At 33.5% G+C, this 23,039-nt stretch overlaps 1 protein-coding gene and 1 non-coding gene across 6 annotated transcripts; one reads left to right on the plus strand and one right to left on the minus strand.

The window, feature by feature from the left end:
* The first annotated feature begins 10,904 nt into the window (after positions 1 to 10,904).
* Positions 10,905 to 10,978, plus strand: TRNAQ-CUG (transfer RNA glutamine (anticodon CUG)). Its single transcript has one exon. It is a non-coding gene; the product is annotated as a tRNA-Gln (tRNA).
* A 2,810-nt stretch (positions 10,979 to 13,788) lies between these two features.
* On the minus strand, positions 13,789 to 22,815 carry LOC132632090 (protein DEFECTIVE IN MERISTEM SILENCING 3-like). Of its 5 annotated transcripts, none has more exons than XR_009579241.1 (9): positions 22,570 to 22,815; positions 19,092 to 19,229; positions 18,779 to 18,893; positions 18,121 to 18,358; positions 16,875 to 17,066; positions 16,451 to 16,771; positions 15,509 to 15,731; positions 14,773 to 14,934; positions 13,789 to 14,176 (listed from the first exon to the last, which is right to left on the minus strand). XR_009579241.1 is itself a non-coding variant. In XM_060347904.1 (8 exons), exons 1-8 carry the CDS (start codon positions 22,609 to 22,611, stop codon positions 14,132 to 14,134), a joined length of 1,314 nt encoding a protein of 437 aa, XP_060203887.1. In that variant the 5' UTR covers positions 22,612 to 22,814; the 3' UTR covers positions 13,789 to 14,131. The 5 variants fall into 5 exon arrangements, 3 of the variants coding, with proteins under 3 accessions (XP_060203887.1, XP_060203890.1, XP_060203888.1); XR_009579242.1 differs by lacking the exon at positions 13,789 to 14,176 and adding an exon at positions 14,239 to 14,253; XM_060347904.1 differs by lacking the exon at positions 14,773 to 14,934 and having other exon boundaries at positions 22,570 to 22,814.
* Positions 22,816 to 23,039: the final 224 nt, after the last annotated feature.

Raw genomic sequence — 23,039 nt, forward strand, 5'->3', positions numbered from 1 at the left:
CAGATGTCGGAGTCTTCGCATTCCAATCTTGAATATCATCTTCTCAAGAGTTGAAGTTGGCAAAGATTTGGTGAACAAATCTGCAGGATTGTCACTTGAACGGATTTGTTGCACATCAATATCACTATTCTTCTGGAGATCATGTATGAAAAATAACTTTGGTGAAATGTGCTTCGTTCTATCTCCTTTTATGAAACCTCCTTTTAATTGAGCTATGCATGCAACATTATCTTCATATAATACTGTGGGTATTTTTGTATCACACTTCAAGCCACATCTTTCTCTGATGAAATGTATCACTGATCTCAACCACACACATTCTCTACTTGCTTCATGAATAGCGATTATCTCAGCATGATTTGAAGAAGTAGCAACAATGGACTGCTTTGTCGATCTCCATGATATAGCAGTACCTCCGCATGTAAACAGATAGCCTGTTTGAGATCGAGCTTTATGTGGATCAGTTAAATAACCTGCATCTGCATAACCAACAAGATCTGTACTACCTTTGTTAGTATAAAACAGACCCATATCGCTAGTTCCATTCAGATATCGCAATATATGCTTAACTCCATTCCAATGTCTTCGTGTAGGAGAAGAGCTATATCTTGCTAGCAAATTAACAGAGAATGCTATGTCAAGTCTTGTAGCGTTAGCAAGATACATAAATGCACCAATTGCACTAAGATATGGTACTTCAGGACCAAGAAGCTCTTCATTTTCTTCTTGAGGTCAGAACGGATCTTTACTCACTTCAAGTGAGCGAACAACCATTGGAGTACTTAAAGGATGCGCATTGTCCATGTAAAATCGTTTTAAAACTTTTTCGATATAGATAGATTGATGGATAAAGATCCTGTTTGCTCAATGTTCAATATGCAGACTAAGACAAAGCTTTGTCTTTTCAAGATCTTCATTTCAAATTCTTTCTTTATATATTCGATTGCCTTTTGGAGCTCTTCTGAGTTCCAATGAGATTTATGTCATCGGCATAAACAAAAAGTATAACAAACTCTGATTTTGTTTTCTTAATAAACACACATGGACAAATGACATAATTTATATAACCTTCATTTACCAAGTACTCACTGAGGCGATAGAACCACATGTGCCCTGGTTGTTTTAGAGCATATAATTATCTTTGTATTCTGATTGAATACATTTTCCGAGACTTTGAACTAATTGCTTCAGGCATTTTAAGTTCTTCAGGAATTTTCATATAAATTTCATCAAGTAAGCCACATAGGCTGTGATAACATCCATCAGTATAAATAACGTGACATTTTTTGATGTTTGGAATGGTGGCCCAATAAACATTATGTTTACCAAGATGCATCATTTTACTTGGTAATTATTTCTACATCAGCATGCTTTAAGAGACGTAGAACTCAGATCCTCACAATCTTATACAATATTGCGCGCTATATTGTATCAAAATATTGTCGATAAGATATCATATTGTATCGGTTCGCAATTCGACATAATTTACTGAGATCTCATCACTTCATTATTTTCAGGTACCTGAACCTCTCATAAGGTTTATGAAGTGTTATGTCGTAGCTCTTCAAGAGCACATTGCCTCCTTATTATGATCATTTGCTCCTCCCTTTTTCAAGAATTATTATATTTGGAACCGATTGGTCTACCATGCTTCATGCACGCTGTAGATTTTATCCTTCAGGGATATTAAGAGCATTTTGCAGATGAAATATGAAATAGTTGGGTCAGCAAATGCTTCCAGCATTTGACTTGAATTATCTGAGGATCATACTGATGATAATTCACAACATATTTCTTAGCTGCTTATTCTCTCCCCCTTTTTTTAGTGACATATGTCCCCATTTTCCTTGGGAAAATCCATCTGTATGCATCATGGTATATCCATTAATCATGTACCGCACATCAAATGCTAAAAGATGGAAATATCTAGTTCCTGACCCTGAACCAAATATGAGGGGAGAATTTATCAAAATTTATTGATCTGAAGCATACAAGTGCTGTTGTATGCAATATATCATATCTCAGACCAACATTTGAAACTCTGTTCTCATAAGCAATGGTTTAGCTGTATTATGGAGGCATCCAACGCTAAACCAGCTTAAATATAAACCAGCATTATCAAGATGATTGTCTTGATTACATATTCTGAAAATTGTGCTTCCAACTCAATTATTTTGAGCAAGCAACTTTGTAAATGTCAAACTGTCAGTTGACAATAAACATACATGTGACCGTCTCATAGATGCATCTATTTAAGACATCACATTGCAGGTGAAGGGGCCCACATTCACCTTTTATATTTTTCAGAATTTTGGGGATTCAGTCCCAACATTAGACGGTGTAATCATCTTATCATGAGAACAAGCAACACAAACAAATTCTTGAAGAATCTTCTAGTTCTTCAATATGTTTTTAATACTCAATTAGCACATCAGATTTAAATCAGGACGATCAGATTGGTCTTGTCAACTGATAAAATTATCTGTACCCGTAAACTTCAAGTTTACTATGACGATTGCTATTTCTTTTAATAAACTTCTGGTTTACTATTGCATGAAATTGTATATCAATAAACTTCTGGTTTATCGTGGTATATGATTTCATCATGCTCGGGTAACATTTCACATGTGTATTTCTTACCCGTAGTAACTTGAAGATATTTAATATTCCGATCATTTGTAGTCTCAATATGATAACCATTTTTATTATTAGTAAACTTCAGGTCTACTACAGTGTTCCGATCATACCAATTACGATCTACGATGAATGGTATTATCATATATAACATCTTCAAGAGACTTCAATTTATTTATCATGATCAGATATTATTTGGACACTGATAGTGTCATGATACTTGCAAATAAATAATTAGCTCTTTTGGAGCCTTTGATCATTAATTTCTATTACCAAATATTTCTCAAATACTTTTGGTACCATGAAAGCAAATTTCGACACTACTGGTGTCACGAAATAAATATTGAATTCTAAACTTCAATATTTTAAACATCTCCTTCAGGGAGATTCATCATTAACATCTGAACATTTTGTATCAAAGAGGCAACCACATAGTTATTAATTCCTTCAGGGGAAAATACATTAATTGTTATTTCCTTCGAGGAAATCAATAACAACTAACCATAATGTATTAATGTGGTTATAGCAGAACCATTCTACTCTGCTCCCTTTTCCTTAGAATGATACTTTGATAAAATTATTTAAGATGTTTCTGCGTACGACAGGTACGTGTTGCTATGTCTTAATTTCATGCCACAAAAATAACATGTATATTCCTTGTATTTTATCTCTCCAGGAGACAAGTTGTGGTATTTCTTCATTCACTTTGGGGAATGAAACCTGATTATTTAAATGTGCTTGAAATACGACGCTCATCAATAGCTCGTTATTTTGCTCAAACACAAGAAGACATTGCTTCAGAGTATTTCTCAGGTATTTTGGTAATTCTTTCTGCTTCAGGAGTAAAGTTTCAAAGTTTTACTGCTTCGGGAGTAAAGTTTCAAGTTTTACCACTTCGGGAGTAAAGCATATAATATTCAGAATATTTCTTCTCAATTATTCTACCTCTTCTGGAGATGGATCGTGATATTTTCACAATCAAGTGCACGTCTGTATTGATAATCTTTACTAAATATTACCACATTCACTTTAGGGAATAGATCTATATTTATAGCTTATATCAAAAGTTCTAATTCTTCAGAAATGGAACATAATCATCTGAACGTGCAGGCCTTAAGCATATCAAATTGTGATAGCTTAAAATTTCTTTTAAGATATTGCTACTTCAGGAGTAAATTGAGGCATACAAATGATGTAGAGATTTTTTTTTTTTTTAACACATCTTTAGTTTTAATCACAAGAAGCCTATGAAAATATTACCACTTCCGGTGATTACATACATAAATGAATTTAATCATAACGAGACTTGGGAAATATTATCACTTCTGGTGATCCTATATTTCTTGTAAAATCTCATTCTTAGCTATTTAAGGAATAGCTTCTGGAACAATTTTTGGCATGACCCACCAAGTGAATCAATTAAGTTTCCGTTATTCAATAATCAACATCAATACCTGTCCCCTGGATATTTGATAATCGTTATTGTTGAGACTTGTAATTGATGTATAGCTGAATCAAGCAATTTCTCGACTGTTTTCCAATTCCACATCCTACGTCCAAGAAATTTTGTCTTGATTTCAATTCCAATCGTAAGGCAAGGAAGTGCTCATGCCTTAATGCTCTCCTGGAGTGATTCTCCTTTCCACCATATATATTCATACGTGGATAAAAAAAAACAAGTCGAAATATTGGTTAACATAGAAAGGAAATAGTAAGCCAACTCCTCTGTCTAATTAATACATATGTAACAAGTATTTACTTTCGTGTTTCTTAATATTAAAACACATAGGAACCTAATACTTGTTATAACAGGAAAAACGATTACTGTTCTTCACACCAAAAGTCCTTACATGACTTGGAGAAATTTCAACAAAAACTCCTTTTCCGTAAAGCAATTTTGCTTATGGCAAAATAGATGCCAAAGTGTTAAAAAAAAAGACTTGAAAATTGATTAGAATAGCAAACTGTGATGGCCGTAAATATGCGCATCTTAATCTGTTTTTGTTAGACGCCAGTAGCATATCAAGTAAGCTACTCAAACAAGATCTCAAGTGAATATAAAAAGAAAGATACTACCTGGCATATTTTGCTTTTTTCCGTAGGTTTGTAACACTTAGTCTTTTTAGAATAAGTGTTCAAGGCAGAGTCTCGTGCTGATAACGTGTTATAAAATAAAAACTATAAAGTAAATACACGGAAGAAATATGTAGAGAGAATATGTAGAGAGATATCAGATTATATTGCCCTTCATTCAATTCTACATATGACCATTATTTATAGAGGAAAATATATGCTTAATGGCTAAGTAACTTAATGGCTAAGCCATTTAGGTGGCTAAGTAACTTAATGGACAAACATACTCATAACAGGAAATTAATAAAAGAGGGATTCAAAGTGTAAAAGTTGGATAACACGTGTAACTCCTTCGAGGCTAGTAAATGACAAAAATAGCCCTGTGAGGGATACAAAAAATTCTCATCCCCTCTTATATATATATACTAGTTATGTGAGGCCCGTGCTAAGTCCGGACCCAAACTCAAAATATAAAAGTAGATATTTTAATTAAAGAAATATAATTTGTGTTAGTACAAATGTACAACAACAACAACAACCATATACCCATTGTAGTCCCACAAGTGGGTAATTACGTTAGTAGTAATTAAATTTCATATAAGTATATTTTCAATATATGAAAGCAAAAATTTCATTCCACTCCTTTAATATTTTAACTTCCATTTTGATGAAATTATTTACTTCAAATCAAATGCGGAGCCAGAATTTGACATTTATAAGTTATGTATCCTAATTTTCTGAAGTTATTTAGTTCTAAATAAATAATCTATACATAATTAATGAACTTTTAAGACAAATACATAATTTAACTTGTGCAGCGGATGAAGCTGTTCCTCCCTTAATTAGGGATTAGGGGTTTGAACATGAATATGAAAAAAATCTTTGGAGGGAGTGCTTCCCCCGAATGGGCGCGATATAGTACGAATTATCTGGATTAATTGGGCTCAAATGCGGATATCGAGCACCAAACAGAAGACCAAAGAACATGAAAAATGAGGTAGGAGGTTCAATAGCTTTTGAAAAGTAGACCTTAAAAACAAAAAACAAAATTTGACTTAAATAAATAAGATTAGGACCTAAAAGTAATTAATTAAAAAGTTTTAAGAAATTTGAAAATTCTTGTGAGGACTACAAAAGTCCCTAAGTTTGTCCTTATATATAGTAGTAATATATTACTATATAATATAAGAGGGAATGTGAGGACTTTTGTAGTCCTCACAAGAGTTTCCCAAATTTTTAAAAACTTTTTAATTAATTACTTTTATGTCCTAATTTTATTTATTTAAGTAAATTTTTTTATTTTTTATTTTTAAGGTCTACTTTTCAAAAGCTATCGAACCTGGGGACTTTTGTAGTCCTCACAATAATTTCTAATTCTTTTAAAAAAAATTAATTAATTATTTTTAGGTCCTAATCTTATTTATTTAAGTCAATTTTTTTATTTTTTATTTTTAAGGTCTACTTTTCAAAAGCTATCGAACCTTCTACCTCATTTTTCATGTTCTTTGATTTTCTGGTTCGTGCTCGATATCCACATTTAAGCCCAATTAATCTAGATAATTAGCACTGTATCGCGCCCATTCGGAGGGAACGCTTCCTCCAAAGATTTTTTCCATATCCATGTTCGAACCCCTAATCCCTAATTAAGAGAGGAGCAGCTCCATCCGCTGCACAAGTTAAATTATGTATTTGTCTTAAAAGTTCATTAACTATGTATAGATTATTTATTTAGAACTAAATAACTTCAGAAAATTAGGATACATAAGTTATAAATGTCAAATTCTGGCTCCGCATTTGATTTGAAGTAAATAATTTTATCAAAATGGAAGTTAAAATATTAAAGCAGTGGAATGAAAATTTTGCTTTTATATAATTACTCACTTGTGGGACTACAATGGGTATATGGTTGTTGTTGTACACTTGTACTAACACAGATTATATTTTTTTAGATAAAATATCTACTTTTATATCTTAAGTTTGGGTCCGGGCTTAGCACGGGCCTCACATAACTAGTACTATATATAAACGCTGATATTGGGTTTTTAGTCGTCCTCACAGGGGTGGAATCGTAATTTTGGTTTATTCTTTAATGCAATCCAGTGGCTACACATGGCTGGAAGTTGGTCCCAATACCCAATTTGTTTGTCCTCTCTCTTCGTTCCCGGTGAATCTTCAGTAACCAAACCACAATGAGCAACCTGTATGGCCCACAATGGATACTTGTCACGCAGAGGGACCCTCACACAACTGAGTCTCTTTGTTAAGATCACTTCCATTTGGACTTTTTTTTATTGGTATACTCACTGTAACTTTTTGTAGATCCGCCGCTTATTTTGTTACATCTCCGTTTCAAATTATTTGTCATGGTTATTAAAATAATTATTTCAAATTATTTATTATTTTAGAAATTCAAAGCAAAAATTAATTATTTTTTTCCATTTCACCCTTAGTAAAATTTTGTCATTAATAAATATGACACATAATAGAATAAACATTTTACTTTGTTTATCCTTGTACATTATCGTAAATTTAGGCAATGTTACCAATCTTTTTTTCTAACTGAACCTTTATCAAATCTCATTATAGGTTAAATATATCTCACGTCATCCATACATGTTTTTTCAGCCTTTTTTTTTTATATTATTTTCAATCCATACATGTGCTTGTGGAGATCTCACTTGAATCATTTTCTAGCATAATTTCAAAAAGAAAATTATTTTATAAGTTTCTTGAATTATTATTATTATTATTATACTTATAGAATTATTAGATTTATTTGGAAACATACATTTTGAATTTTTTGTTATTACGTGTAATTGTTACTTGTTATTTCACTCATTTCTTTTCAAACACCTAATGATGTATAATAAATAATGAAAGCAGAAATCATTAACGAGCAATTCCTTATAGAATTGAAAATGAAGCTGTTATAAGTCAACAATTAAATTATCTTAAAAACCTCTAATTTGATTAACCGATCAAGTAATCTTTTTAATCATAAAATATATTCGAAGAACTAAATTATTTCTTGAGGTTCATTTTAATGATTAATGATTTTTTTTTTTTTTAAATTTCGTCTAAAATTAAGGTTAGATCATCATAAATAACTGGCATAAACTCTTGACACATGAAATTTTGAGCCCCCCACCCCCGCACCCGCGGTCCCCGTTGAGTATTATTTGTTTTTTTTAGTTGTTTGCACACATATTGAGAAAGTTATCTGGAATATTAGTTAAGAATGTTATGACTATATTAACCTTTAACTCTTTTCAAATTTACTCATAGAAAGAAGCAAAGACTTTTTAGAAAGTTAGTTTAAATCATCTATTAAAAAGGGTAACTTTAGAAAGAAATTATTAACACCTTTTAAAAAAAATTAATTATTTTGGAATAAATAAAAATTCCTTAAAATGAAATAAAAAGGAATAGAGGAAGTTATAAATACTAAAAGAGTTTACTTCTATGAACAACGAAAGAATTATATGCTCATAAAATCATAAAATGCCAACATATTTTTAAATTTATGAGCTTCGCCAAGTGAACTTTGTTTTTCTACAAAATAATGTTAGTTTATTAAATATCGAATCACTTATGTCTTTAATTTGGTGTTTGCTAATTCCATACCAAGCTTGCTTCCTAAAAAAAAATCCTTAAATTATTTTTTTAATTTCTCATCCGATGTCCGGTATATGCTTTGGGGCCCGACTAATTCGGATTCACATCGAAAGATCTTTGCTTTGCGAGTAAAACACTCCCTGCCAAAACGACTCTATCCCAAGGGCTCGAACCCTAGGCCTCTTGTTAAGAATAAAAGAGTACTTACCATTTCGTCACAACTTTAAAGACAAAAATTATGTAACTAAGAAATTTTAATAATTGTGAAGACTTATCAACAAGACAAAATTAACATGTCACTACATTAAATTAATTATAACAAAAAAATATGACAAAAATTACACTTCCTTAATTAAAGTTACTACTCTTATCCCATGAGTTTGGGCCCGGGCTTAGCACGGGCCTTCTCCAACTAGTATATATATATATATTAAAATAATTTAATGTGTATCCATTATACTTTGCAATAAATTTGCCCTCGCGACTAGTTTTTGTTCATATATACCTCTTGTCATAATAGTGGCGGAGCCAGGAATTTCGTCAAGGGTGTTCAAGTTGTGCATAAGTACAATTTTTTTTGATGATTGGGTGCACGAAATTTTTTAGAATCAAACTACACAATATTTGTAGAAAAATAATGAATGGGTGCACCGAAATTTTAAAATTAAACTATGCAACGTTCGTAATTTTTTTTTTATAAATGGGTGCACCGAAAATTTAAAATCAAGCAATGCAATATTTAGCTTTAATCAACATTTGAACAGGCCAAAAAATTGTTCGTATTTAATTTAACATGAAGTGAAAGGATAGAGAAAAAAAAAAAAAAAAAAGAAAAGAGAGAGAGAGAGAGAGAGGAGAATTCAACTTAGAATTGAATCACTTTTAGAATTCAAACTTTCACCTCCTTCAGCGATGGTGACAGTAACAGCGAGACAATTACATGTAGAAAGGAAAGCAGAATCAAGAGGGGATTTTCTTTGTAGAGCATTTTAGCTTTCAATTCTAATAGAGTTGTAGATAGCTTTTAGAATTTGCTTATTAAGTAACTTTCAATTAAATAATTACTTTTAAGTTTAGATTAGTTAAAAGAAAAAGAAAGTCATAGGTACACCGTTTTGGTTATTCAATTAGGTGTCGGGCTTATATTTTTTAAAAGGAAAAAATTGGGTTTAAGGTCTGTACGAGTGTTCTTTTATGAAAAGTAGGCCATATATAGCCTTAAAACCAATGTGTAATTAATGCAACTAAGAATGGAACCTAAAAAGGCTAAAACAAAAATTAATGCCTCTATAGTAGGATCGAACTTGAGCGTGCTCAGATGAACTCCAAGACTTTCGCTGAACACCCTTCACCACTGGACTAGCGCGGTCAATTATGTCAAGAGTGTTCAAACCGTAAACTATAACCATATAGAATAGGATTTTATCTATATCTGTAAACTGAACACCCTTGCTACACTGCAGCTCCGTCACTATTTCATAATAGAGCCACAGATACAAGTATATGGATATTGGCCATTTTCTCAAAAGTACATGGATAACTTTTCTTTTCTAGAAATATTTTTTTGTTTTTGTTTTTTCATGTAACATCCTTGAAACGACTTATCTTAATTGTCTTTTAAAGTAGTTAAATTTCAATTCTAGATAAAATTCAAATTCATATTGATATAATTTTCGTGAATATAGTAAACTAACCAATACTATAATATTATAAAAATATTTTATTTTATTAAAATAAAATACTATAGTTGAATCACATATAAAATCTGACAATTTAAATATTCTCTAAGGATAATTTAAATGATTCATCAAGACTCACTAGTTGATTCTTTCTTTCGTCTCGCTAATAATATGTTTAACCCAATTTAGATAAGTTTTCTCTAATTTGAGTACTTGCACTTGAATTTTTCACCATATCATTTTCATACAAATTAATATATTCAAATTTGAGACGTTTTTTCAAGTGAAATCTATATTTCTATCAATTATTCAGCTTACGAGAATTTTCACGTTCTTACAAATTGTTACATATTTCCTTCATTACTTATTACTTTTGATTTAAATTGAACTTTGTAAAGCATACAAAGTGTTGCTTATATGTATAAGTTTAGTTATTTTTAGTATACATATATTTCAAGAAAAAATCGATATTTAATTTGAATTATCTTATAGAATTGAAGCCTAGTTTCTTTAGAAGTCAGTTAAAGTAAGTTATCTTAATAATTTTACTTGAAGAAATATGCGACCAAAGAAAAAAAACATATGAATAAGAGAATAAGTTTATTCATGTACTTCGAAAAAATGACCAAATTTATCCTTATACTTTGTTCCTACCCTTGGCTCCATTAGGACAATGCATATATTTGAACAAAAGACTAGCAACGAGAAAATTTTTTAAAAGTAGAAGGTTAAATATAAATTATTGAAATTCAAATGGTAAATTTTACCGTTTTCAAACTTGAAATCATTTTGCAGTTGCAGTTGATTGAAAATAATGATATACTTTGTTTTTATGTTAGGAAACCCACAAAAAAAAAATAACTTTACTAATATTATCTAATATGTCGAATAACATTAACAAGCGGTTCCATGGTCTAGTGGTCAGGACATTGGACTCTGAATCCAGTAACCCGAGTTCTCAAGTCTCGGTGGAACCTTACTTTTTTTATTTATTTACGTTTTGCATATACATTCACTGATTACAGTAATGCTTAGTCACGGGATGCTTTGTGCACGTATGTAAGTGGATGCGAGGTTTTTTTTAAGATAGTCTTATCCACAATCTTGAATTTGGGAATCTATATCCAAAGGTAATTCTTGATCTTTACCTCTTATGAACCCAAATTTTCTTATTTTCGATTGAGCTATAACAAAATATTAACATATATGAATGACGAAGAAAAGATCTCCATTCTTTAGAATACCTAAGATGCATATGTCTGGTTACTTTTCAATTATGTTACAACAACAACATACCTAGTGAAATCTCACAAAGTGGTATCTGGAAGGGTAAAATTTACGCAGACCTTACCTCTATCATGGTAGAGAGGCTGTTTCCGATAGACCCTCGGCATAGGAACAATCAATTCAAAGCAAGACAAAAAAGGAATAACGAACAAACCATGAAAACAGAGTAATACAATAGTCAAAGTACAAGAAATAAAAAATAATAACAAAAATCGACGAGCAAGAAACTACAAGAGTAATACTACGACTACTAGTATGGAAGGATAAGTGTGACAATACTCAACTACCTACTAACCTTCTACACTAATCTGTGCCCTCCAAAACCGCCTATCAAGGTCGTGTCCTCGGTAAGCCGGGACTGCGCCAAGTCCCGTCTAATCACCTCTCCCCAGTACTTCTTCGGTCTACCTCTCCTGAAATCGTCCATAGCCAACCTCGTACACCTCCTTATTGGGGCATCCGGGCATCTCCTCTTCACATGTCCGAATCACCTCAGTCACACTTCCCGCATCTTGTCCTCCATCGATGCTACCCCCACTTTGTTTCGGATATCATTATTTCTAATCCTATCCCTCCTAATATGCCGACACATCTATCGCAACATCCTCATTTCCGCCACTTTCATCTTCTGAACGTGAGAGTTCTTGACCGGCCAACACTCCGCCCCATACAACTTAGTTAGTCTAACCACCACTTTGTAGAACTTGCCTTCAAGTTTCGGTGGCACCTTCTTGTCACATGAGACTCCTGATGCCAATCTCCACTTCATCCACCCTGCACCAATACGATGTGTGACATCATTCTCAATCTCCTCATTTCCTTGAATAATAGACCCAAGATACTTGGAACTTCCTTTCCTTTGGATGGCCTGGGTACCGAGCCTCACCTCCTCTCCAGCCTCAGACGTCACGCCACTAAACTTGCACTCCAATTACTCTGTCTTGGTCCGACTCAACCTAAATCAAACTCCAGGGTTTGTCTCCAAACCTCCAACTTAGAGTTAATTCCGCAGCGAGTCTCGTCAATCAAAATTATGTCATCTGCAAATAACATACACCATGACACCTGATCATTATACTTTTCAATTATGTTAGCCTACGTATTTTGACTCATCATTTGTAAGTTAATAAAGTCTCTTTTTACCCTGAAGTATGCTTTTTCACTAATCTTTTGAAAAGTTTAGTAAAGTCTGGTTCCAGATGTGACAAGTGCAAAAATAGTCATTTATACGATTTCTATTTAAAATATAGCCGAAGTTTATAAAGTTTAGATGCCTCAGAATCAACTTCAGACATTTGTTCACCTCAAGGCTTTGGCAAAATCTAACTTCAGACCTCAGTCTTAATTTGAACCTATTTTGAATGCAGTTCTAATTCAGAAATGAGGTCTGATATTAGCTTTGACAGATCCTAACTTCAGACTCGAAGGTCTCAAATTGTTATCATCAACTTCTGCTTTTTCTTCTCTCAATTAATATTGGTGATACTTATTCCTGAAACCTTAGATATACTCGAAGGTCTCAAACTGTTATCATCAACTTCTGCTTTTTCTTCTCCCAAATAATATTGGTGAAACTTATTCCTGAAACTTTAGATATACTGCAAATGAGAAAACAAACACACAGAGAGAACCTAAAGAATGGCAATTGAAAACTGAACATTAATTAAACTAGTGTGACACATTCTTATCGATACTGATTTATTGTCCATTTACAAATGTAGAAAATAAAATATTAAAAGTAGAGAGATTCAAATAATCAAATATTATTATCATATTTTCACATCTTATAAAGCAATATAAATTATACAAGTGTCTGCATGAGTAAGAAGGCCAGCTAAAATCAGCTTTATTTTAAATGGTAATCACAAGCGGCTATCTGGTGACATTCCTACCTTGTGGATCATTTTTTTTTCTGAAGGAGCAGCAAAGGCAATTAGTATTACATGTCAATTCAGTTTCACCAAAATAAAGAAATGATCTAACACACATCTAATTGACAAGATTGTAAGTGGCATTTTATACCCTTTACTCGAAATTAAAATTTCAAAAAGGATTTGAAGTGAAATTCAGAAGGAAGTTGAGAGCCAAGTAAAGATACTCAATGTCACCTTTTAAAAAAATTATATGCTTCATTTTATAGCCAATACTTGGAAGCCATTCTTCTTTAACCATTGCAAAGCAGGATTATAAAAATATTTTTAATGAGAGGAAACATATTTTAGATTATTATACTTGGACAAAACTCAGTTCCAAACAAGTTGAAACCGAATATATGAATCCTCACTTTTTTCCATTCATATTCATCTCAAACCAACATTATACATTAGGGAAAATTAATAAATAAATAGTACTAAAAGTTCTCTATATATTTCTATAGAAAGTAGTAAACTATAAAGTAAATGTAATTTGTAGATGTGCATCCAGGGAAAGCATAGCCAGTTTGCCAATTGTAACTAGATAGCAATAACCAATAGTAGGGGCGCTAGTTGCAATTACTGAATTAGATAAAAGTAGCATAAATTTCAACCTTAAGCATCAAGTGAAGTGCAACAACTAACACGATCCTGTACATTGATAGAACATGCTATATCTAAAAGATGGGAAAAGAGAAAAGGGTACTGTCCTGAATGAACTTACTACTCATCTATGAAAATTGACCTAAACAAGAATCAGACTGGCATAAGACTGCACCCAAATCTGAAATTGAGCCAAACAAGGATGACATAAAACTGCACATATAATCTACGAGGGCATTGTCCAGAATATAAATTAACAGCTCGAGCATTGAATCAACTGATAAAGTTTCCTCCTGTCTAATGTAGAAATGCTTCTCGAATACGCAATCATGATATTGGGGTCGACCGCTCCCCTCCTGCCGGAACCTGAGTCTGCATACACGGCAACAATAGAGCATATATATGCTGAGAGCAAAACTTCATAAGGTACTAGTAGTAAGTAATAGATCCTGTCAAAAGAGAAATATTATGTTACACCCTTTTATTCATTTTAAAAGGGCGGATAACTTTATTTACCGAAAACAGCATTGAGGGAGATATATGCATGTGGAGTATCGACTGCCGTTCTTGCAACTATTTAATGGATTCTATAGAGTTAAAACCATCTTGCATTTTATGCCAAAAAGCTTACAACAATGCAATGGATTCTATAAGGTCCATCAGAGTCAAAATCATATACATCTAGATTTCGCAAACATGTACATTTTATACAATATATTACCCCTATGCTCTTCATTCAAAACAACTCTGATTTCTTCTTTCCAAACAGGCCAGATGATACACAACGGAACTGTTCTCCAGATCTTCCTAAGTTGCATCCTTAATCTACTAGTAGTCTCCCTTTGGTACCCTTAATATATATTCCACTCATTTCTTTATTCTTTTTGCTCTCCTGAATTTTTACCAGTATTACTAGGAGATTTAACATTTATGCAGATAACATTGCAACAAAATGACTAATTTAATACCTGAACTACTACACTTTCTATTTATCCACTCCTCTTGTAACAAATTACTTCAGCAGAAGTTTACATAAATTAGAACTTTCTTTTACAGTAAGTTCTGCGAAAGATCCTTCCCAAGCTCTCCATTTGTCTTTATCCACAACTTCAGATATTGCCACTTGAGGACTGCAAATACAAGGAAGCAAATATGTACATACCAAAACTTTACTTGTTATTTAAATATTTCAGTACAAACTTGAAGCAAATGTGTTCTCTCCCATCTGTAATGAGGTTAGAATATAAACATCTTTGATTGAAAAAGGATAGTTTTACTGCATCCTAGCAAAAACCATTTCGTCCATTTACCATGAAATTGCTGAAGTCAAACTTACCGCTGTTTTAGCATCTCACTTCCTATATCTCTATATCTTTAGACTGCTCAAAGAAAACATCTATAACTGGCATACCAAACCAAGCACAAGCTTAAAAGTTCCCAGTGAAAAAAATAGCATCTCTTTCCATGCAGAGTTCTCCGCTTGCATGATAAAATGTAAGCGTAGTTTGCAGTTATCAAATGACATCGTCAATCAATTAAAGCAGGATGTAAGGACACCGAGGATAAAGTTAAAAATGCTCAAGCTTTTACCTAAAACAGCTCAGAGATGAATTTTTATATCGCCTTGGCATCAACAGCACAAACTATTAGGAACAAACCATTGACTAGCATGCATAGTCTAACTAGACACACTCAAGTAATTACCGCTGTGACATAGGATGAGCTATGTGCAAGAAACTTGACAAACTCTTGCTTCTTTATTTCAAAGTTGAACTTTGCTTGGTCCAGGAATGATTGTTCTCTCTGTAAATCTTCCAAAAATCTTTCCCTTTTCCACTTCAGCTCCTTCATCCGGCTCTCAGTATCAAAATAGTTTTCAGGTATATTCGAACTTCTGGAACTCTTTGGAAATTTGATCTCTACTTCCCTTTACACAAAATGTACATGAGAAAGAAAGAACCCAAAAGATTCAGTGATGCAATTAACAAGAAAAATAAAGTGTGCTGCAAACTCAAATACATCTGATAAATAAACATATAAACATATGATTAAGAACAACATGTCGGAGACGGTGAGATTAAGATATTAAATAATTGACAGAAGCCAGTCAGGTAAATCTAAAAATATGTTTGTAGACTCAGAACATGATAACTCCTCCCCAGAAAATTAGATTAAAGGTTATTTTTCCTGATTAATTTCTAAAATGTGTTGTAGACTTCTTTTTTTCTTTTTCCCCATTTTAGGATAATGATTCATTAAAGATGCCAATGGTCTGTTAATCATCTTGAAACGAATATGCAATACAAAGAAATGTAACAACGGCTACCTGTAGAAGCTTTGATGTAGATGTAATGAAAGGAATGGAAGAACATGCAGTCATTCACCATTCTATACAGATTAAAAGAGGAAGTTCGTGTAAGGTTGTACTACTGAACTCCACAAAGGTCAAGCAACATGGTCACAAAATAACACCAGCTTCCAGTTAAGGCGCAAAGTTAGAGATCAAGTATATTACTTGATACTCAAAAAGGAACAAGTTAATAGGCAACCAATCCTTCAGGGTGTCTTCACAAACAAGTTGAATTATGAAAGAAGAAATATATATATGAATGAAATATAGACACTATTTAAGATAAGCCTCTTTACCTCTTGCCTAGGACAAATACACCATCACGTTTTATGATCCCACCATCCAAAGATATGGCTCCATCAGTTATAACACGTAGTGCCTGCAACATGTCTGCCCTTGTTTTGTATACTTGCAACCGTGAGAAGAGTTTATAGAAGAGGGTCTCTCTGAGGCCATGACCAGTGCTTGTAGCCCAATATAAGTTTGCAGTGTCAATATTGATCATATTGACAGCGAAACCAAGAAAACCAGGAGGAGTTTCCCCATTGTCCCATCTTGGCTTCATTAAATCAAGCCTCCTCTGAGGGTCATCAGCAATGAATTCACCAGCGTATGGTCTAAATGATAACCCCCCCAAAAAAAAAGTAAAAACAAACGAGAGTAAAGAAGTGTTAAAGATATGATCAGCATTTGTGAGAAGAGATCATCATAAACTCAAACCTTAAGTTCCCAAGACAGATTACAAGAAATGGGTCATCCAAATCTCTCCCAATTGCAGCTCCAAGGCCATAAAGACCAGAACTTTTGTTTATAAAACCTTCCTTATCATATGTTTCCAGTGCTTTAAGTCCATCTTGCGTCTTGCAAACAACTGCTAACATGGTTTCTAGCCCCAGAAAATCTGAGAGAAGCCTGGATTTCAGAGATTAAGATACAAATGTCAATCATAATACAGTGAACTTCCATTTATTTTATAAGTACAGTTACTTCCATTATCTGCCTACTTTAAACGCCATGCTTCTGTCATCTTCTATTCTCAAAATGCAGAGAACTATTCTGATTTTAAGTCCTAAGTCATGACAAGACCTCATTTTAGGCAAAGAGATACTCAATTTCATACACAAAAGAGTCTCCACATGCTAAGGGCTTGTTTGGCAACTAGAACCATTTCTTTCCCTTTTCCCTTAAATCCTTACCATCATCAAAATATGTTTCCCTTTTTCCCCTTAGAAAGAAACACAATGATGTTTGGTATATGCTTTGACACTACATAGACGTGAGACAAAATGTGTGCGGCAAGCACAAATACGTCTTCATCCACCAAAAGAAAAAGAAGAAGAAACTGAATCATCTCATAAAAAAGAAGAGCTGTGATGGACTAAGCCATGAGATGCTTCCACGCTAATCTGCTCCGTGATCTCAAACCATGCATGACTTGATAGATATTTTACAGCTATAAAATAAAAGGCCAAAAAAATACAGTGCAAGAGACTAGAGATTTTTTTTTTAATAAATAAATGTAAGACAGTGCAAGAGACTAGAGAATCCTATTAAAATTCATAGCCCACTCTAATATCCGAGGATCACCAACAAGTCCTACACATATTCTGATCAAATCTAAAGAAAGCTCATATAATATATATTACATGCAAAACAAACATTCCTTAATGGGAGATGGGTCAGATTTGGAGCAGTGCCTTCTGGTGACTCAACACATGAAATCCGGAAGGCCCCTTTCACCATTGGCTATTCAAAGACCAGAACATATCAAACTTTTTGTCTTAAATCTTCACCTTCATGCAGCCACATATTGGCATCTTGATTAGGATTTGGGACTTTATGAACAAATGTTATAATTTCTTAACATGGCTGACGAGAACTACACAGAAAGTGGATTCATAGAGCAGTTTTTGTTTTTGTTCTTGTAGAAAATGCTAGCAATTACTGGATGCTATGTGAAATTAACCTGCTGAGATTGTCGTCGTCAACCTTCCCAAGCAAAGCAACAATACCCATGACGTCCTTCATCAACGGAATATGAGTAATCTGACTTCCATGATCTGTTTTCAGCTGGCAACAGATGCCAGCTGCGGATTTATCAAGTCTTAAGATTTTTTCACTGGTTTCCTCCTCACTCCACCCATTGGAAGATTCCTTATTTTCAGAATCAGTTCCACATGTTGAATGAATCTTGCCAAGAGAAACTACAACACCCCACAAGCACAAGGAATTAAAATTGAGAAACAGTGAAAAGACCTATGCAAAAAGAGAAAGACAAGAAAATTGAACTGAATGCTATAGTCTACATGGAGTACTTTTAAATAGGCAATACACAGCATTAAACCTATGATCAACATATTAGGCCTCTCTCAGCTCACTCAAACAAGCTGATGGCTGATAGTTTGTGCTACAGGTAATCACGAAATCCATATTTACTTGAAATGTGAAAGACATCCCTTGATATGAAAATCTTAACATGTTTAATTGTTTCCTTCTCATAAGGACAGAATAAAAGCATTACATTCTAGGATACTGCGAGAACAAAATAACTACAGTAACCTTTTAAAATTTTGCACATGCATTTTACAAGACACCTAATTAACTTGAAAAGATAGAAACAATACCTTGTAAATCCAAAATTGAATCATCCAACTTGTTCTTCTGAGCCTTTAAGAATTTGATATTATCTTCATGGTGTTTAATTTTTAGACCAATCTCCTGCATTGCATCCTCAAGTTTCTGCAGTAATTAAATGATATAGTAATGAATATTGACCCATCTATTTCACAATATATTACAGTATCATGTGCATTATCATCTCAAATAATGGCTGTAAGTAGATATATCTATATCTATTATCAAGACTATTGTGCATAGTGCATCCATGAATGATAAAATAAAATAACCGAGGCAGATATCTTTCATAATCTTAACAACCTTGGAATTGCAGACAACTGCCTCAGCTGTTCCATTTTGCATCGTGTCACGATTGCCAGCAAAAACAAACAAATTACTCTGACCTCCTTGATTGAGCAATGGATCATGCACAACTAGTGCCTTAGGACTGATGGGTAGCTGGAAATAAAAAAAAACATAAAAGCAAACATCAGTATGTTAGAGTTGCTTATTAAGAAAAGATTCAATAAGTGTCTATTATAAGGTCCTAGTGTGCCCACCACATCCGCAGTGTAACGAGTAATAGTAACCCACAAATCGTACTTCAAGCCATTTTTTATCTTTGTTTCATTTAGGAGGAACATACGATATACTTTCCTTCTGAAACTACATAATGAAGCCTGAACATTCAGATTTCCACTACAAGATGCCAAAGTTGCTGCAGCCGATATACTATATAGATGGAAAGAGGCCTAAACTGAGGCTGAGGTTTTAATCTAACAGCCCTCACTTTTAGTAAATTTAGAACACCTGACCAACCATTTGGCAATGGAAGACAAACTTGACTATTTCGGGTACTAGTTCAAATACTGTCGTCAACTTTAACTAATGGAGGTGCTTTGAAGTTAAGTCCCTTAAGGTTGCAGATATAAAACTGAAATTGGTAAAGGGAACTGCAAAGGGATTGATATTATCGTGCTTAGAAAGAAAAGCGGTTCTCAGAGAGGAAAAACTACTCACAAGAGCAATCAACCTGTTTGAAGAGCACAAACAACATAAATATAAAGTGAAAAATGAAATAATAGTAGAACTTCCTTGTAAGGTTGCTAATTGTACATGTCTACAGTATCAAGTATCAATATACTTATCCTTTACCGATCAAAAAATAATATTAGGACTCTCAGGTTTCCACAGTCAATTGCCATGCAGATGAATACCAGCAGACCAATATCCGCCACCAAGACCCTATCTAATAACACCCGAGCAAGTCAGCTAAACCCTTAGCCAACCTCACCACCGCAGCATATCTTGTGAAGAAGATGGCTCTCCCATATCCGAAGTGCAAGCAGTAAAATAAATGGATTAATAAAACCAAATAAAATAAGGCAGGGACTAAATAGTAATCTCAGTTCTTGAATATAGTCCTCATTTATTTCTCAACCACAAGATCATCCCCATTTTACATGCCATATTTTATAAGTAACCTCATTTCACTTGCCATTACCAGGCTTAACGAATTCTAATACATAAGAACTAAATTAAGGACCTTCAATTATGTAATCAGATCCAAAGTTCAAAAGAGCATGTTTGCTCTCATAGATCAAGTTGATTAACTTGAAACTTGATAAAGTTTTGCCTGTTAGTTATATCCATGTTGGTTTCCTTCCAATGTGTGGCTCAAAAGAAACACACCTATAGTGCGCATCAAGCCTCTAGTAGTTCTTGAAAATTAATGCACAAGTATAAAGTAACTTGCAGCTTTGTCAAAGGTAATGGAATAATAAAAATTAAACATAATACTAAAAGTGAACTGCCACATTTAGGCATGGTGAGAGTCCTAACTTTTCTGTAAATAGACATGCAAACTCTTTTGTTTGTTTCGTCCTAATTTCAGCTGGCATATCTTCTCAAAACAAGTTGGTGGGCAATCTTTATTCAACTTGGCAACCTCATTAATTCCGCCAGATATTTCTTTTTAATTGCTAAAGAGTAACTTTTATAGATATACCAGCAAAAAGAGAATGTTTGAAGAGGTTGAAACTTACAATCAAAAGAGGAAACTATTACAAGCTATGTAATGAGCTAGTAATATCAACAATAACTGCACAATCATTTACATCTATTCCACCATGTGATATGAACGCGGATGCCATTACCTAAATTGGGGCTTTGTTGTGGTGTGAGGAGAACGTAACAACCAATAGTAAGTCATGCATTGTTTCGACAAAATGGGTGCAACACGCAGATTCTTTGATAAAGTGTGATCTGAAGAATTAAATTAGGTTGTACTGTGAAGATCTGTTATATTAAATGCAAAGGATTTGCGTGGAGGCCGAATCTGCCTATTAATTGACACTATCTTTTGAGTGAAACTACATTAAGATATGGGGTTTTCAGTTATGTTCAGTGTTAGGGTTTGGGTGAAATAATTTTGTTAAAAAGTCTCAGACCTTACACTTGAGTAAACCTCTTTGTGAGCATTTTGGGACTGTATCAAGTGAGGTTATTCAATTACTTGGTCAAAAAAAAAAGTGAGGTTATGCTATCTTCTAATGCGTACTGAGATTATTAGAGTGTCATCTATTCTTTACCCTTTGTACCCATCACTGATATAGTGAATTGCTCCTCTCTACTTGTGGACGTAGTTCTAATCGGCCAGTCATGTGAAATGTTTTGCTTTCAGAGTATATTGCTCTTCCATATTCTTTTTTATAGAAAAGGTAATTTTATTATAACAACAGCATTAAGCAAGTGCTGAAATATGTACAGGTGTGCAAAAACCAAAAAGAAGAATCCCTCTCTAATCTTGTAGGGATTCCATGAGGCTAGGTATTGATTCTGCTTCATTTACAAGTCCATCAAATGCAAGCTTGCATTGTTTTCCACCATATTTCGATTTACTTCTTCCTGAGGCTTCCCAGCCCTCCTCAGTCGAGGGTTATAAAAAAGAACTCTGGCTCTAAAAGGAAAGGGAAGCTAAATATTGAAGTAGCTTGAGAGTTGATATACCAGGCTCGAAAAGAATTGGTGTATTTTTATCAGAGACTTTTTCAAAGATTCAACCTTTAAAGAAAAAGCAGTTCACAGCTCACACGCCCACTCTTGCTTTGTAAAAATTCCCTTTTCCACTCGATCCTAACATCCTCCTTCCTACGTGATCATGAAGCATATTGAAACAGTTGGATATCGTAAAAATCTCTAACTAAAACCCAATATTCCCTGATTCATATTCCCTCTATTTCAATTTGTTTGTCTTACTTTCATTTTTAAGCCGTTTAAAAAAGAACCCCTCTTTCCTTTTTTTTTTTTTTTGCAACTCTTCAATCCCAACTTTCCACATGGCATGTTCTAAGACCACAAGATTAAAGGACATTTCATATATCTTTAATCTTTGCTTGTCCTTGCACTGAGGGTCTATCAGAAACAACCTCTCTATCTCCCAAGGCAGGGGCTAAGGTCTGCGTACATTCTATCCTCCCCCAGACCCCATTTTGTGGATCTCACTAGATATGTTGTTGTTGTTCTATATCTTTAATTTAACACCCCAAGATCCAAAAATCTTTCCATACTTTCTTAAACTCCGTACCAAGTCAAAAACCAGGCAAACAAATCGAAACGGAGAGAGCAACATTTACTAAAACCAGCAGCCAAAAGGATCATCAAAATTGACAAAGAATTGTATCAGAACACATGCAAGAGAGCTCTTCAAGATGCCCATTAGCATTAATTAAGTGTTTTTATGATTTATATAACAAAATCAAAGAGAAATAAAAAAAAAATAAAGAGTGAGAAGTTTGACCTTGTCATTGTCTATTGACATTCTTTGTTGGTCGCCGGACATCCTTGGAGAGAACAAAAATGCGCAAAGTGAGTTCTGACAGCAAATGAGAAATGTAGGGCTTGCTGCTTTGGCGCTTATATTTATAGGTTCTATATATAGAACTGACTCACACACTCTACACGTGTACAAATCTTTCAAATGTTGACTTTACATTTGAATATTGGATTATCCAAATCTTTCCTACTCTACAATCTAGATAGAGGCCAACTCAGACATTTTTATGAGTCCAAGACTCGAATTTTAACAACTCCCTAAGTAACTTTATTTTTCATCTTTTTTTTTTACACGCCCTAAATACTCTCTTCGGTTAAAATAGAGTATTTATTTAGCTTTTATTATTGATTTAAAAAATATATTTACTTATCAAATCAAGAAAAATTTAACTTAATTCTTTTAAAATTGGCCTTAATAAGTGTTAGGTGATCCAA

This window comes from Lycium barbarum, chromosome 3 (genome assembly GCF_019175385.1).
Source record: "Lycium barbarum isolate Lr01 chromosome 3, ASM1917538v2, whole genome shotgun sequence".
NCBI classification, from domain to species: Eukaryota; Viridiplantae; Streptophyta; class Magnoliopsida; order Solanales; family Solanaceae; genus Lycium; species Lycium barbarum.